The sequence below is a fragment of the Phascolarctos cinereus genome, unplaced genomic scaffold (assembly GCF_003287225.1).
Source record: "Phascolarctos cinereus isolate Bilbo 61053 unplaced genomic scaffold, phaCin_HiC Scaffold_4;HRSCAF=312, whole genome shotgun sequence".
Classification (NCBI taxonomy): Eukaryota; Metazoa; Chordata; class Mammalia; order Diprotodontia; family Phascolarctidae; genus Phascolarctos; species Phascolarctos cinereus.
The window spans coordinates 211,879,085-211,892,985 of NW_027555847.1; the positions used below are offsets into that span (position 1 = coordinate 211,879,085).

Below are 13,901 nucleotides of genomic sequence, written 5' to 3' on the forward strand. Positions count from 1 at the left end.
AAATTGTACTGTGGAGGAAGAAGTACCCATACATATGAAACTGAGGATAATGGAAGGATTAAAGTATAATAATCTTCTAGAAATTATAATATTCAGTGAAGGTTTGTTAGTAATGATAAACTAAGATAGCAAAAGAAATTGTGACCAAGATTTATATCTTGATAATAATCAGAGTATTCAAATTATAGGATTGACACATACTTCAGGAGTGGGTACTAGTCTGTATGCTTCACCAGAACAGCTGCAAGGATCTGAATATGATGCCAAGGTAGGGTCAGGTTGTTTGTTTTTTTTTTTTAACTATTTCTTGCTTTTCTTCTTTAAGACAGGTTTCAGAAAACATCTGAGCAATATAAATTTCTCTTTGCATATCATACTAACAAAACTGTCTTGCTTTTTTTTTAAGTTGGAATTTCCTGTACTTTTATTTCCAAATATCTGCCAGTACTGAATTGTTTTATAAAAAGCTGTTATTATAAAATGCAGTCTTCACGTCAGGCAGCTGTTCTTCCTAGGAGATCATTTTTTCACAAATATGGTAATGAGTTGTTGCTTGATACTATAAGGAAGCTTATAGTTTAAGAGAATGGAATTTCTGTGATGTTGAATGAGTATAATATAAATTTTTAATAAGCTCTAATCTTTAAAAAAAAAAAAAGCCCCAACACATCTTAGAGAATATCAGGTAAATTATTGCCCTCATGTGGCTTACATTCTACCAGGGTGTGATGGAGACAAGGAAAGTATCCAGATATGCTCTGGATGTAAGGAAAGGAGAGAATGTTTTCAGATAACTTCTTTTCCAAAATACATCCTGACTTGTTCCTCATTTATGATGAATAATTCAGTTTTGACAACAGAAAACTAAGGTATGCCTTATGGTTAAATCCTATCTACCTCCAAAATAAACTTGGCTAGGACTTTTAAAAACTTCTTTTGAAATTGGTATAGGTAAGATTTATTATATAGGAAGGTAGATTATCTGTTAATTCTACCAAAAATGCTTTATTTCTGAGTGGAGGCAGAGAGAAACCTGAAAGTAATTTTACAATTTTCTGCTATAGCTTGTAGTACACTTCAGAAGTTTTGTCTTTTTCCAGCCTGATGTGTCAAACCTAAATTTTCATTGGGCGGGAAGAAATGTCTTATTGGTGGTGGACAACATATTTGCTGGACAAAATGAATTTTTTGGAACTATTAGAACTTATTTCTTCCTGTAATGACCAATATAGGAAGATTTTCTTATTTAATTTTGGGTGTCCTCTTTTGTAAGGCCAGGGCAGAAGGGAAAGATGAAAGGATTAAGTAGTATAGACAGTTAATAAATGGTCTTGTCCAATCTTAGTAAAGACTTGCCATTTGTCTTCTTTCCTGTCTCCCGGTTCTGCTCTTCACTCCCTTTGTTGTTAGTAAATGTAAATCCAGTTTTCTAATCACAGTGGCAAACCTATTTATGTTTTCTTCTGGATATAAAATTAAACTGAAATTTTAAAATGTTATTCTGAATTGAAATTTCCACTAATAAATTTGTGTGCTTTTTGTTTCTCTAGTCAGACATGTATAGTTTGGGTGTGATCCTTCTAGAGCTCTTTCAGCCATTTGGAACAGAAATGGAAAGAGCAGAAGTTTTAACAGGTTTAAGAAATGGTCAGATCCCAGAATCACTTAGCCAAAGATGTCCAATACAAGCCAAATACATAAAGCAGTTAACGAGGAGTAATTCATCACAACGACCATCTGCTGAACAGCTACTGGAAAGTGAACTTTTTCAAAATCCTGGAAATGTATGTTATTATGTTCAACTTGTTAGGTTTAAAAGGGAATGCTTAAAAAAAACAATATTTGGTCATTATAGATTACTATTCAAAGTGCTTCTCACACACAGAGTTCAGATTAAGAAAATATGTCTCTGAAAAGGAAATTGGTATATGGAAATTCTCTTAGTGGAGTCTGTTCTGTGGTAAGGGCATATTCCAAGTTGTTTTGGAAGAATTCAGACAGAATGACTTCTCAGGCATATTTGCTACTCAGGCATATTTTATTATGTTTTCCAAATTCTACTCTCAGCCTAAGTATTTCATTTCTATTTTCTTAGTATTTTATAGATCTTCTGAAAAAGCTTTCTTAGTGCTATAGTACATGAAAACCCCCAGCAGTAATTGCAAAAAGGAATAGAAATTAAGTGTGGTAGAGCAGCTGGATTTAACATCTCAATTTAACATCACAATCCAGAGGAGCAAGTTAGCTAGTTTTTGGCTAGATAGGAAGCAAGAATGTCCATTATGTATCTAGATGACTTATATTAGACAATTATTTCATTGAAGTGAAGTAGTTTGTACTTTGGAAAGACTCTAGCTGATAAAAAGATTAGAGGATATGAATAGGTAGTTTTCAGAGGAAGAAATCCAAGCTATCAATAACCATATGAAAAAATGCTCTAAATCACTAATAATTAAATGGGAAATTAACACAATTCTGAGGTTCCACCAGATTGGCATCATTGAAAAAAAAGGAAAATGACAGATGCAGGAGGGTACATTAATGTGAAGTAGGGAACTGGTCCAAACAGTCTGCAGAGCAAATTGGAACTATGCCCCAAAAGCTATCAAATGATGCATACGCATTGACCTGGTGTTACCACTATTAGATCTGTACCCCAAAAAGATCAAAGAAAGAAAAGGACCCATATGTACAAAAATATTTATAGTAGCCTTTTTTGTGGTATTGCAAACTGAGAGTACCCATCAAGTGGGATGGCTGAACAAGTTCTATGTATGTGGTAGAATAGTGTTGTACTATAAAAAAACTATTTAAGGGGATGGTCAGAGAAACAGGTGATTTGTATGGAGTGATGCAGTGAAATGAACAGAGCCAGGATAACAATTTATACACTAAAAGCAAACTTGTAAAGACAAGGAACTTCTTTGTGCTGTGATCAGTGCAGTGACCAACCACAGTTTCTGAGGTCTCATGATAAAATATGCTACCTCCTCCTGGTTAGAGGTGATGAATTCAAAGTACAGATGAGACTTTTCATTTTTGATTGGGCATGGCCAGTGAATGTAGGCTTGACTGTACATGCTTATAACAAGTTTTATTTTTCTTGTTTTCTCAACTGAAAGTAGAGGGTAAGGTGGGGGAAAATGGGAGAATGATCTGAAAATAGATAGATTTTTTAAATGGCATTTAGGAGGCTTGTTTCTAGTCCTGCTTCTTCCACCATCTGTGATGATATTGGATAACTTATTTAACCTGTCTGGACCTGATTCATTATCTATAAATGAACCAGATTATTGCTAAATTTCCTTCTAACAATATTTTTAAATTCTAGACTTGGCCAGGCCATTCTTGTGTTACCCCACAAAGTGATTGTGTGTGGTTATCATATGGTATGCAACCATACCCTTTTCAGAAATTGTTTTATGTTTAATTATTTGGAGGAAAAGTTTATAACATACTGTCACAGAGCCCTATACAGTGGCATTCAATGACTAACCGATTAAATAATTCACGTTTTAGGCATTTTAAAAGCTATATATTTTTAAAGGTTTTTGATTTTTTTCCCCAAATTTGGAATGTTTTTTCCACTAACCTAGGACTTTACTCATTAAATGGGGAAAGTCTATTCTTGAAGCTTTAAAGCAAGTATATAGCTAATTAAGCAAAATATGTTGTATTCTGTCTAATTCAACAAACTTATTTTCCTATCTGGTAAATGAAGATTATTAAATTCAGCTATGACATACCACATTAGCTAGACTGTAGATGACCAGTAGAGAATTGCTTATTGTTTGTCTTGGTTCATGTGTTGTTTGTCCTTCATTCTTGAAGGAGGACCTATGTATCAGGCAGGTGATGTTGTGACTTGCAAGTGAATTGGATAACATGAAAAGTCTGCGTAAGGATTATGTTCTCAAGGAAATTTTTTATGTCCAAATAAAAATATAGCTTCGTGTTTTTCTGATAAAAGACTTGTAGGGATTTTTGTTACTTCCTATGGAGGGGACAAAACCACTCCATATGTGGGTCCCCAGCCTTTTATCATTTTAACCCTATTTGGTGTTTACTAGAAAAGGCAGAATGAAATAGGAAAGGTAAATTATCAGTGTGGAGACTGATTTTTTTTTCTTTTCAGATGAATTATGTCCTACAGAAGAAAGTAGTTGAACAAGAAAAAGAAATTGAAAAGCTCAAGGAAACTATAAGACTCCTTTCTCTGGAAAAAGGTATAAAGGAAGACATGAAACAAAGTGAGGGCTCTCCAGTCTGACCTGGATAGTTGTGTATAAGAATGGGCACAATAATTTTTTAATAAGTGTTTGCTGTTAATTTTGTTGGATCTACTGGAATACAAATATATTTTACAAATTTCTGTATGGTTAGGGCCATTCTTTTTTGTACAGGTTTTAATTTTTTTAATCTGTATGTACAGAGTAACATTAAAATCAAGGCTTAACACCTGTAATATTTTCACTTAAGGTTTCTGTTGCTTACAATAACTAGCTGTTAGAAAATTCATGTAACAGAAGAGCCACAAGTACTATGATAATTTTATTGGTGTTTGACATCTGGCTGTAAGACATTTTAATATAAGTGCATTTACCAACAGGCATGAGGCAGTACAGGTTTTCAGTCATGCCACTTTTAAAATGTATTCTAAGAATTTACTTCAGGAGTTTCAGGGCACTATTAAAAGAGGCCAAATTTTCACACGATTTCATCCATTTTTGAATATCACTTGGAACAGAATTAGGGCCACCCAGTTGCTGGAGTACACCCCAAGCTACAATGTCTGCTACAGTGAGTTCATTTCCCACCAGCCAGGGACCTCTGCCAAGAGCAGAGCTAATACAGCGCAAGACAGCTGCTTTTTCTTTACTGCTTCCTTCTTTCAACTGAAAAAAAGCCATATCCACCCAATGATCTATAAGTGTTAGACTAACAGCATCATGTGTCTGGCCAAGCAGTGAGAACAAAAATCGAGCAATGGTCCCTTCACCTTCGATAGGACACATTGTTTGAATACTGAACTTCATCTGGGGCTTTGGCACTGAAAAGAAAAAGAAAACACTTCAGTATTAGTAAATTAAAAGTAGCTTTCTTTTTAAGTAAAGATATTAGCTTAACATCTGAAGAATACTATTACCACTATTAAAATTAAATTTATAAAATGTCTAACAGCAATGTTATGTTTGCGTAAAACTGAAAAAAATTTCTGAAAAGCATATTAAGTGATCAGTTACTTTTTAACCAACAGATTCCCACAAAGGTCATAAATAAAGATGAACTGTGCATTTCTTAACTAAGGAAAGTACAGGAAGTAAGCCAAAAATGTTCTAAATAAGAACTAAAGAAGAGTTTTAGCACATACCAAAGAGATAGTGTGAAAAAACAGTTAACAAGCCGATAGTTGTCTTATGGCTAACAAGGAAAACGCTTACTATTGAGAGATCTAAGTATATGGCACTTTAAAAAACAATCTGACACTTAGAATACTGACATATCCTACGAATTTATGCAAACAGAATTTTCCTTTAAACAGGTAGTTTAAGTGATCACTAATTTTCACTCTTCCAGAAAACATAAACCTTAACATAATCTTATCTCATAAAATGATGTAAATTTCATTGTTTATTCCATCAGTTTAGCTATAATACTCTACCTACCATCCTTCCAAATTAAAGTAAAGCCCAACTGATACTCATGACGGGACTGTTTCTTAGACTGTTCTCCAAAACACTTCAAAAGATTTTCAGGAACATTCTTTACAGATGAATGCACATGAACAGTTGATAATATCTTGTAGTGTTCACAAAGAAAGCTGTGTAGCACCAACAGGGAAAGTGGAGGCAGAGTTGGGTTTGCATTGATTACAATATCTTTCAATGCTCCATAATCCTGCATTTAAAAAAAAAAACCCAAAACAGGAAAAACACTAATTAGTGCTATAAAATCCTGATCTAGAAATGTTATTCTAAATTATAATGCCAATTGAAAGCAATTCTCTTATTTACAATCTAAAAGACTTTCTCTACTACCTATTAAATGTATTCATGTCATAAGAAATCTAGTTTTAAATTGTAAATGTTTTGACTATTTCCTTGGTGTAAGGAATTCCAAGTGAGGAAACTCATTTCAATTCAGATCAGTAAATATTCTTCAACTATATATTAGTGAATTGCCTGGGGCATTGAAGTTTAAATGTTTTAATCCCACTATTCTCTTATCATAGGAGGTCAGTTCACAGGTTTCTGGAACTTGATTTAATCTTAAATAGGGATTACTCTTTATTAAATTACCTGATATTTCTGGATAATGAACTTAACTAAAACTTATTTCCTTAACTATTAAAACTTTTTTTTTTAACCATTTTTGATAGTTTTAGTACCATTTCTAGAATTCTTTCTCAGTGAAAAACTAGGTGTTTTGTTTGGGGATTTGGTTTTTTTTTTTTGGATGCTAGTATGTTAAAACTTTCAATATGAACTTACCTTCCCAAGCATTGAATCTAAGTCTACTGCATTAGCAGTTTTTAAAGTAGTGCATTCGTTAGTTTGGATCATGTTTGTCACATCAAAGTCTGCATCTGGTGTTTGTATCATCTTGGAGAGCCCATCAACAGCAGCTTTCAGTTCATACAAGCGTTTTAAGATGTCTTCTTGGCGGGACTCAAGAGCCTGAAGAGATGGGTCAGCCTCTTCCTAAACCAACCAAAATTAACAATGTTATAATTTTCTTTTGTAATTCATTTTCTTTCATCTCAAGGCAGTCTTTCGTTAATACCAAAGTCAGCCAATGAAGAAATGTTACCTTCTCCATTACTATTTTAGATACTTTGGTCCTATTTTCTCTCCTTATTTTAATACATTACCTGAGTAGAAAAGGAGGCTTAAAGGAGAGCAAGCTTATATTTTTAATAGCTCATGCTGCTGTCATCTGCAACGTCTCAAGGTAAAGCAAGCACTCTTTGTATAACATACTGGTAATTATGTTTGTTGGTTTGTTTTTTAAAACTATTTCATGTAGCTTAGTATATAGTAATTGGAACAGATACGTAAAATGGATGCAAACTGTCCTCCTGTACGTTCACAGAAACCAAACTAACTACAGAAATACTCTTGACTGTAGAAAGTGCAGAAAATCACTTAAGTGTCTAATAATTAAGCTGTTGGCAATAAAAGGAAAATTTACAAAAACCCCAAAATGTTTAGTTTTGGAATGTCTCTTCGTTTATATTTGAATATTAATGGCTGCTGTCCTAAGAATGAAATTCAAATTTAAAAAATGAAAGCAGACTGTAAAAGGACCTGACTTGGAAAATTATCCCAGTTCTCTATTCTGCACTCAAAATCACAATGCTGCTAAAGCATCTTACAGTTGAATGCAAAGACCCAAACCTAAGCAGATGTCTCTTCAGCTTTCCCTTGAGAGGAGCAAGTGGTTGAGTGTTTGTGTTTCAGAGGGCTTCTCTGCTGAGCCACTTGTTTGATGGAAGGCAGAAAGTATAGTTTTTCATCACTCCACTGAGTACAGGCTTTATGTTTTTTCTAACAATAATGTCCTATCCATAGAACCTAATCATAGTAATTTCTCTTGTGACCAACCATGCAGGATGCAAAATGAATAACTTCAGTTAGGGTGAAATACAGTAACATGTCAAGTAACTGAGTAGGCAGTAACCCAGAAATAAGAGTGCATGATTTGTGATATGAGAAATGACAGTATGATCTGACCACAATACTAAAAGTTACAAATACTATTAATGAGGCAGTATTTGTTTCTTGCCACTTCTATTTTTTTTTCCTGACATTCTTTGGAGGTATAGCAGGAAAAACACTGGACCAAGGTTTGAGTCATTAAGTACCTGAAAGCTGTCATGGGGAAGAGGGATCAGATTTGTTCAATTTAGTCCCAGTGGGTAAGACAAGAAGCAATGGAAATTGCCTAACAAGTAGAGCTATCCAAAAACAGAACTGAGTTCTGAGGTTCCCTTTCACTGAAGGAATCCAAGTAAAGAGATGACCATATGTTACCACTATTGTAGAAGGTATTCTTGTTCATGATCATAGATTTAGAGCTGGAAAGGCCCTGAAAGGTCATCTAGTCCAATTCCTTCACTGTCAAATGGTTCAACACCAGAAACTAATATTTTTCAGTGGAAATTACATTAAAGAAGAGGCATTACCAAATCTGCATTGCTTGGCACTTTAAGGATCACAAGAGCTTCCCGTTTAACTTTCACATACATTGTCACTATTATAATGTGAACTCCTTGAGAGCAGGAGTTTTTTTTTTTTACTATTTTACTTTTCTGTCTGTACCCCAAATGTTTACCATATATTAAGGACTTATATTCATTTATTCATAAACATGTATGCATACATTCATTCATTCTTCTTCACGAAGCCTTTCCTGATGCCCCAACTGCTAATGTCTTCCCAAACTACTTTGTAGTTGACATGCTATGCATGTAACATACACACACACACACACACACACACACACACACACAGAGGTATATTTACAATTATTCTAGTTTTATATGTACTTCTCTATTAGAATATAAGATCGTTTCATTTTTTGTCCCCAGTGCCTAGTGCAGGGGTAGGGAACTTGCACGTGTCAAGGCCACATGTGGTCTTCTAGGTCCTTGGGTGCAGCCTTTTTACAGTTTTACAGAACAAATCCTTTTATTAAGGGACAATGCTTAACACATAGTAGTAGCCCTATTGCTTAATAAATACTTGTTGATTGATGTGATGGTTCTCCTTCCCTCTACTCTTTCTCAATCTCTTTGCTGGATCTTCATCCATATCATGCCCAAGAACTTTTGAGATTCCCACCCCAAGGTCCTGTCCTGGTCCTTTTCCATTTTCTCTCTATTGTCTCTCACCCGAAGAGGACATCAGTTCCCATGAGTTCAACTGTCTTCTCCAAGCTGATGATTTCCAGAACTTGTAGTCAACCCTATTCTCTTTCCTGAGTTCCAGTCTTTTTTCACTAACTCTTTTAGACATTTCAAACTACAGGCATCTCACACTTTCAGGTCCCAAACAGAACTCATTATCTTGAGTTCCCCTTCTGTTCCCAACTTTCCCTTTTCACCATCTTTGTAGTAACCCAAGTTTACAAACACAGCATTATCCTCAGCTCTTTCCTCTCCCTCATTCCCACATAGTCAGCCAATTGCCAAATCTTTTCATTTTTTCCCGACAGTGCATCCATCTCTCCTGTATATCCCTCCTTTCCATTCTCACAGCCACCTGTGATTACTTCGGGCCCTCATCAATCACCTCGGGCCTGGACTATTGCAATAGCCTTCTAATTGGTCTCCCTGCTTCAAATCCCTCTCCACTCTATTCTGGCCACTAACTTAAGGAATCGTCCCCACCTGGGGTAAGACAGCTCATTTGTATAGCAAGGGAGAAACTTTAAAACCGAACTGGCGTGGGGCAAGGGGAGGAGGCGTTGGGGCAGCCCCGAGAAAGGAGGCAAAGGAAAGTTTTGGAGTCACAGGCCCGGGTTGGACTCTTCTGTGACAACCAGTCGTGTCACTGAGGGGACTTGGACCGGATGACTTCCAGAGGGTCCTTCCGAGCCCACCACGACGATTCAACGATTGCTCCCACAGTCCCGGGCAGGGCCAGGGCCTCTGCCTAGAGAGGGGGCGAGGTCAGGATCCGGGACGTCCACGTAGTTACAAAGCCCAGTCCCAGAAACTAAGCGAAAGCAACAGGCGGTTCGATCCCCAGACTGTTCACTCCGCCCGCCCGTCCGCCTCGGTAAAGTGATGGGGACAGACGTGGCCCGGCCGTGCTCCATCCAACGGACTAAGCCCTCGCCATGCCTCCAAACCCGCGCACCCTCGGCCAGGATCCTACCTGCACGTGCCCCGCCGGGCCCTCGGTGAAGGCCGAGCTTCGGTTCTTGGCGTGTATGTTGGGGACTCGGTACATGCATGTGGGAAGCTCTACACACAGCGATCCACTCACCCCGTGATACGGCTTTACCTGATACATGGGTACCACGAAAGGGACGCGAGGTGGGGAGAGAGCAACGTACACGGCAGAGCGCTTAGAGTCAGAGGAACAAATGGTAATTACTGTGAATCCTTCCGTTGCAAACGCTGGAGGACCGGAAAACCCTGCTGGTTTAAGCTGTCTGATTGGGCAAAGATCCCAGACTGACACGTGACGAATCTTTTCCCCAGCCAATCAGAGGAAGAAGGCGTTTGCGGTCCTTTGGGAAAGGGAGGGCGAAAGGTTTTTGAGAGTCACCAATGAGCGGGCGGGTGGCGAGGCTGGCAACCTACACCGCCGAAGCGGGAAATTCTTTAGACTGGCCCCTGGGGGGCTGACCTGAGGCTTCATGGAGGGGCCGAAGTAAGTTATCTGCTTCCTTACGTTCCCTTTTTCCTCTCTTGGCCTTGCTCTTTCTGGCCTAGAGTCAAGGGGGGGAGGGGTAGGTGCGTGAAGAGGTAGTCCCTACCTACGGAAGCCGGGTTGGACCTTTGTTCTGCAGGCTCTGGGCCCCTTCTTCCTGGGATTGGCCGATTGTTTTCATTGGGCGGAGCGATTTCCCTGTGGGGTGGAGCGCGCCCGGAGAGGGGGCATTCCTCATCCCAAGGCGGTGGGCTTTGAAGTGGGAGGCGGCGGGGCTGCAATGGAAAGTGCTGTCTGCCAGTAAGTGGCAGTTTGTGTGGCCAGGTAGTGTAGGTCGTGTGACTTCTCTGGACCTCTGTAAAGTGAAAAGGTTCGGATTAGATGACCTGTGAACAGGCCTAGAAAAAGCTGTCCATGCTTGTTGCATTCACGCCCCACTTGCTTCTTAACCCCTGGACTTCCTTCCCTTCCCCTCCCCTCTTCCTCCTCCCCACCCCACCCCGCGCCCCCCATGTGAGGCATGACTGGTGATCTCTTAATTGTCAACATCCTTTTCTCTGTGGCCAACCGTCTTGACTTCACTGAAACATTTGAGACAGGGTTGACTGTCCCCTTCCCTCTGGATGTTTCGTCCTCTCTTGGTTTTCATGACGTTGCCCTCTTGTTCTGTTCCTACCCATCTAACTGATCCTTCTAGTTCTCTTTTGCAGAATCATCATCCATCGTGATGTGGTAGTCCACGTCTACATATTTAGCCTTCAGCTGACTTCTGAGCTTTGGTCTCACCTCTCCAGCTGCCAGTTAGATGTCACCTCCTTGTCCCTTAGGCACTGCGAACTCAGTATGTCCTAAACCAACTCATGACTTCTCCCAACCAACCCAACCTGAACCCTCCTCTCCTAATTTCCGTATTTCTTTCAAGGCTACCTTATTCTTTCAGTGATCCAAGTTCTCAACTTAGGAGTAAACCATAACGCTTTCACCACCACCCTTTCCTCGATCCTCCCCCTTTATCAGTTGTCAAATCTTTTTTTTTTCCTATATCTGCAACAACTCTCACATTCTTCCCCATACAGTCACCCTAATTCATACCTTCCTCACTTCTTGCCTGTAGTATTGCAGTAGCTCTCAATTTAGTCTTCCTGTATTCAGTTTTTTACCGTTTTCCTGCTAATCATTTACACAGCTGACCAGGTGACAGATTGATATTCTTAAAATACTGGTCTGACCTTGTCAGTCTCCTTCTTAAGGAGTTTTAGTTGCTTCTTGCTGTCTCCAAGATTAAATAAAGATTCTTCGACCTGGCATTTAAAACCCTCCAAAAACCGGGCTCCAGCCTGTCTTCCAGCTTAATTATACATTTCTTTCTTTCATACCAGTCAAACTGGCCTTGATTTTCTATGGAGGCTGGATGAGAGGAAGAAGTCCTTTCTTTGTTTGTCTTAAGCTTGCCAAATAGTCTAGGAAGAGAGGCTTATGTTTAAGGGAATCTTGTGAAAGGATTATTCATTTAGATTATTAATTTAGATTTGCACATTTTCCCAGAGGCTTTGAACATACCTGGTACTATTATCCCTCTCTCTGGCTCCTTGAAGTCACTCGACTTCTGCTATCTAAGCATCTACCTTGTAGCAGATGCTCTGTTTCCCTTTTCTCCACCAAACAGAGTTCTTTCTAGGAAAGATAAGCCTAATAAAAAAAAGCCCAATAAAAAAGCCAAGGCAGAGCTTTTATTTTAGACCCTCCTACCTGATTTTATTAAAGTTAAAAGAATCCTAGAATATTAGACCTGCAAGGATATAAGAGGTTATCTAATCTAACCCCTTCCTTTTACAGATGAGGAAACCGAGGGCCCACTTTATTTCTTTGGTTTAGCTATCAAAATATGCTAATCTTTGTTCACCAAAAATTTGAAGGATGTTTCTAAATGCTCAAGAAACAGCCTTTAAAGAAGCAATGAGCAGTCTTGCCTTTATTTGACCCTTGCCAATATTTGACCTTTATTTTTTCCTTTACTAAGATAAAACATCTTCTGCACACTCTAGAAAGTCAGGGTAGCACACCTATCAAATCAACAGGATTTTAGGTGCTTACTGTGTTTTAAACATTGTCCTAGGCCTTGGGATATAAAGACAAAAATGAAACCACTTTTGACATCAAAGGGATAAATATGTCTACATATAAGAAGGTAATCTCTAGAGGAGGAACTTTTAGCTGAGGGGATCAGGAAAGACTTGAGTTATGTAAAGTTTCATTTAAGTAAAGTCTTATACTTTGTTCAAAAAGTCAGCCTTACAAATACCAGAGAGGTGTGGCAAATATCTGGAGGTTTTAGTAGAATGGAAACAGTATTAGCCAACAGTATGGTGTGGAAACAAAGGAAGCAAAGGAAAAGACAAAATGTTTATATCCTAAAATAATACTACTAGAGACCTCTGTTGACCAAGGAATCTCATTCCTATTATAATGTAGCTTCTTAAACTACAAGGTCAAAGATAATTTATCTTTATAATGATACTTTGTAAACACTGAAGAAGAGTTTCATTTGTATAGCACAGTAAATTAGTAGAGTCTTAATTTGTTCCTATTCTTTTATATATGTATTTAAGAAAGGGCGAATGTCTTCCTGCCAGTATTGTACACAGTATAATGGATTCTGAACTAATTGAATGAACAGACCCCAAAAATACTTATTAGTGAAGCAGAAAATCTCTAGTGGGATGCCTCAGGGGTCTGTCCTTGGTTCTATGTTATTTATGTTTGAGTGTGACTTGGACTAAGGCATAGTTGGCATGTTTATTAAATTTGCAGAAGATACAAAGGTATATAGCTAATTCATTGTTCCATAGAGTCAGGATTCCAAAAGATCTCAGTAGATTGGAACATGGGACAAAGTCAAAAATACATTTAGTAAATGTAAAACTTTATGCATGGATTGAAGTTTTAGTTTTACAAGTATGATATGGAAGATTACCTTTAAAGGATTTGTCATTTTAGTGGACTGTAAGTGAACATGAATCAGCAGTATAGTATGGCAGCCCAAAATGTTAATGCTGCATTTAGAGAGGCACGGTATCCAGAATTATGCCTGGTCGAAGTATTGGGTTCTATTCTGGGGACCACATTTTAAGAAGGACATTAATGAACTAAAGAGCTTCCAGGACAATAAAATGGTCAAAGAACTGCCATATGAGGATCAGATAAAGGAACTGGGAATTTTAGCTTGGAGAGAAGAATATTTAAAATCATAGATTTAAAGCTAGAAGGAACCTTAGTGATCATCTAGTCCAACCTCTTATTTTATAGATGAGGAAATTGAGATCCAGAGTGGTTGAATGGTTTGCGCAGAATCATACAGGTAGTAAGGAGCAGAGATGGGGTTTTAACTCATTTTCTGATGCTAATTCAGTGTTTTTTATACCATATCACACTTAGGGTCAGATATTTGAAGGGCTGTTGTAGAAGGGGAATTTGGATTGTTTTGTTCTCAGATCACCAAACTAAAAGTAGTGGGTAGAA

General features: G+C 38.0%; 3 protein-coding genes across 5 annotated transcripts in view; 2 read left to right on the top strand and 1 right to left on the bottom strand.

The window, feature by feature from the left end:
- The window catches only part of EIF2AK1 (eukaryotic translation initiation factor 2 alpha kinase 1), a 29,537-nt gene extending 25,064 nt beyond the window's left edge, over positions 1-4,473 (top strand). Inside the window, exons 13-15 of one of the 2 annotated variants that reach the window (XM_020965286.2) lie at positions 189-268; positions 1,551-1,784; positions 4,136-4,473. In XM_020965286.2, the coding sequence (XP_020820945.1) occupies positions 189-268; positions 1,551-1,784; positions 4,136-4,270 (449 nt within the window). In that variant the 3' untranslated portion in view covers positions 4,271-4,473. The remainder of the gene's footprint in view (positions 1-188; positions 269-1,550; positions 1,785-4,135) is intronic. The other variant, XM_020965288.2, reaches the window with a different exon arrangement.
- A 65-nt stretch (positions 4,474-4,538) lies between these two features.
- On the bottom strand, positions 4,539-10,165 carry AIMP2 (aminoacyl tRNA synthetase complex interacting multifunctional protein 2). 2 transcript variants are annotated; one of them, XM_020965293.2, is made up of 4 exons: positions 10,011-10,165; positions 6,492-6,701; positions 5,667-5,898; positions 4,539-5,050 (listed from the first exon to the last, which is right to left on the bottom strand). In XM_020965293.2, the coding sequence occupies exons 1-4, from the start codon at positions 10,017-10,019 to the stop codon at positions 4,665-4,667; spliced, it is 837 nt and encodes a 278-aa protein (XP_020820952.1). In that variant the 5' UTR covers positions 10,020-10,165; the 3' UTR covers positions 4,539-4,664. The 2 variants fall into 2 exon arrangements, with proteins under 2 accessions (XP_020820952.1, XP_078009028.1); XM_078152902.1 differs by having other exon boundaries at positions 9,882-10,104.
- Positions 10,166-10,241: 76 nt separating this feature from the next.
- Positions 10,242-13,901, top strand: part of PMS2 (PMS1 homolog 2, mismatch repair system component) — a 34,493-nt gene continuing 30,833 nt past the window's right edge. The window contains exon 1 of the mRNA XM_020965284.2: positions 10,242-10,382. Coding sequence (XP_020820943.1) covers positions 10,369-10,382 — 14 coding nt within the window. The 5' untranslated portion in view covers positions 10,242-10,368. The remainder of the gene's footprint in view (positions 10,383-13,901) is intronic.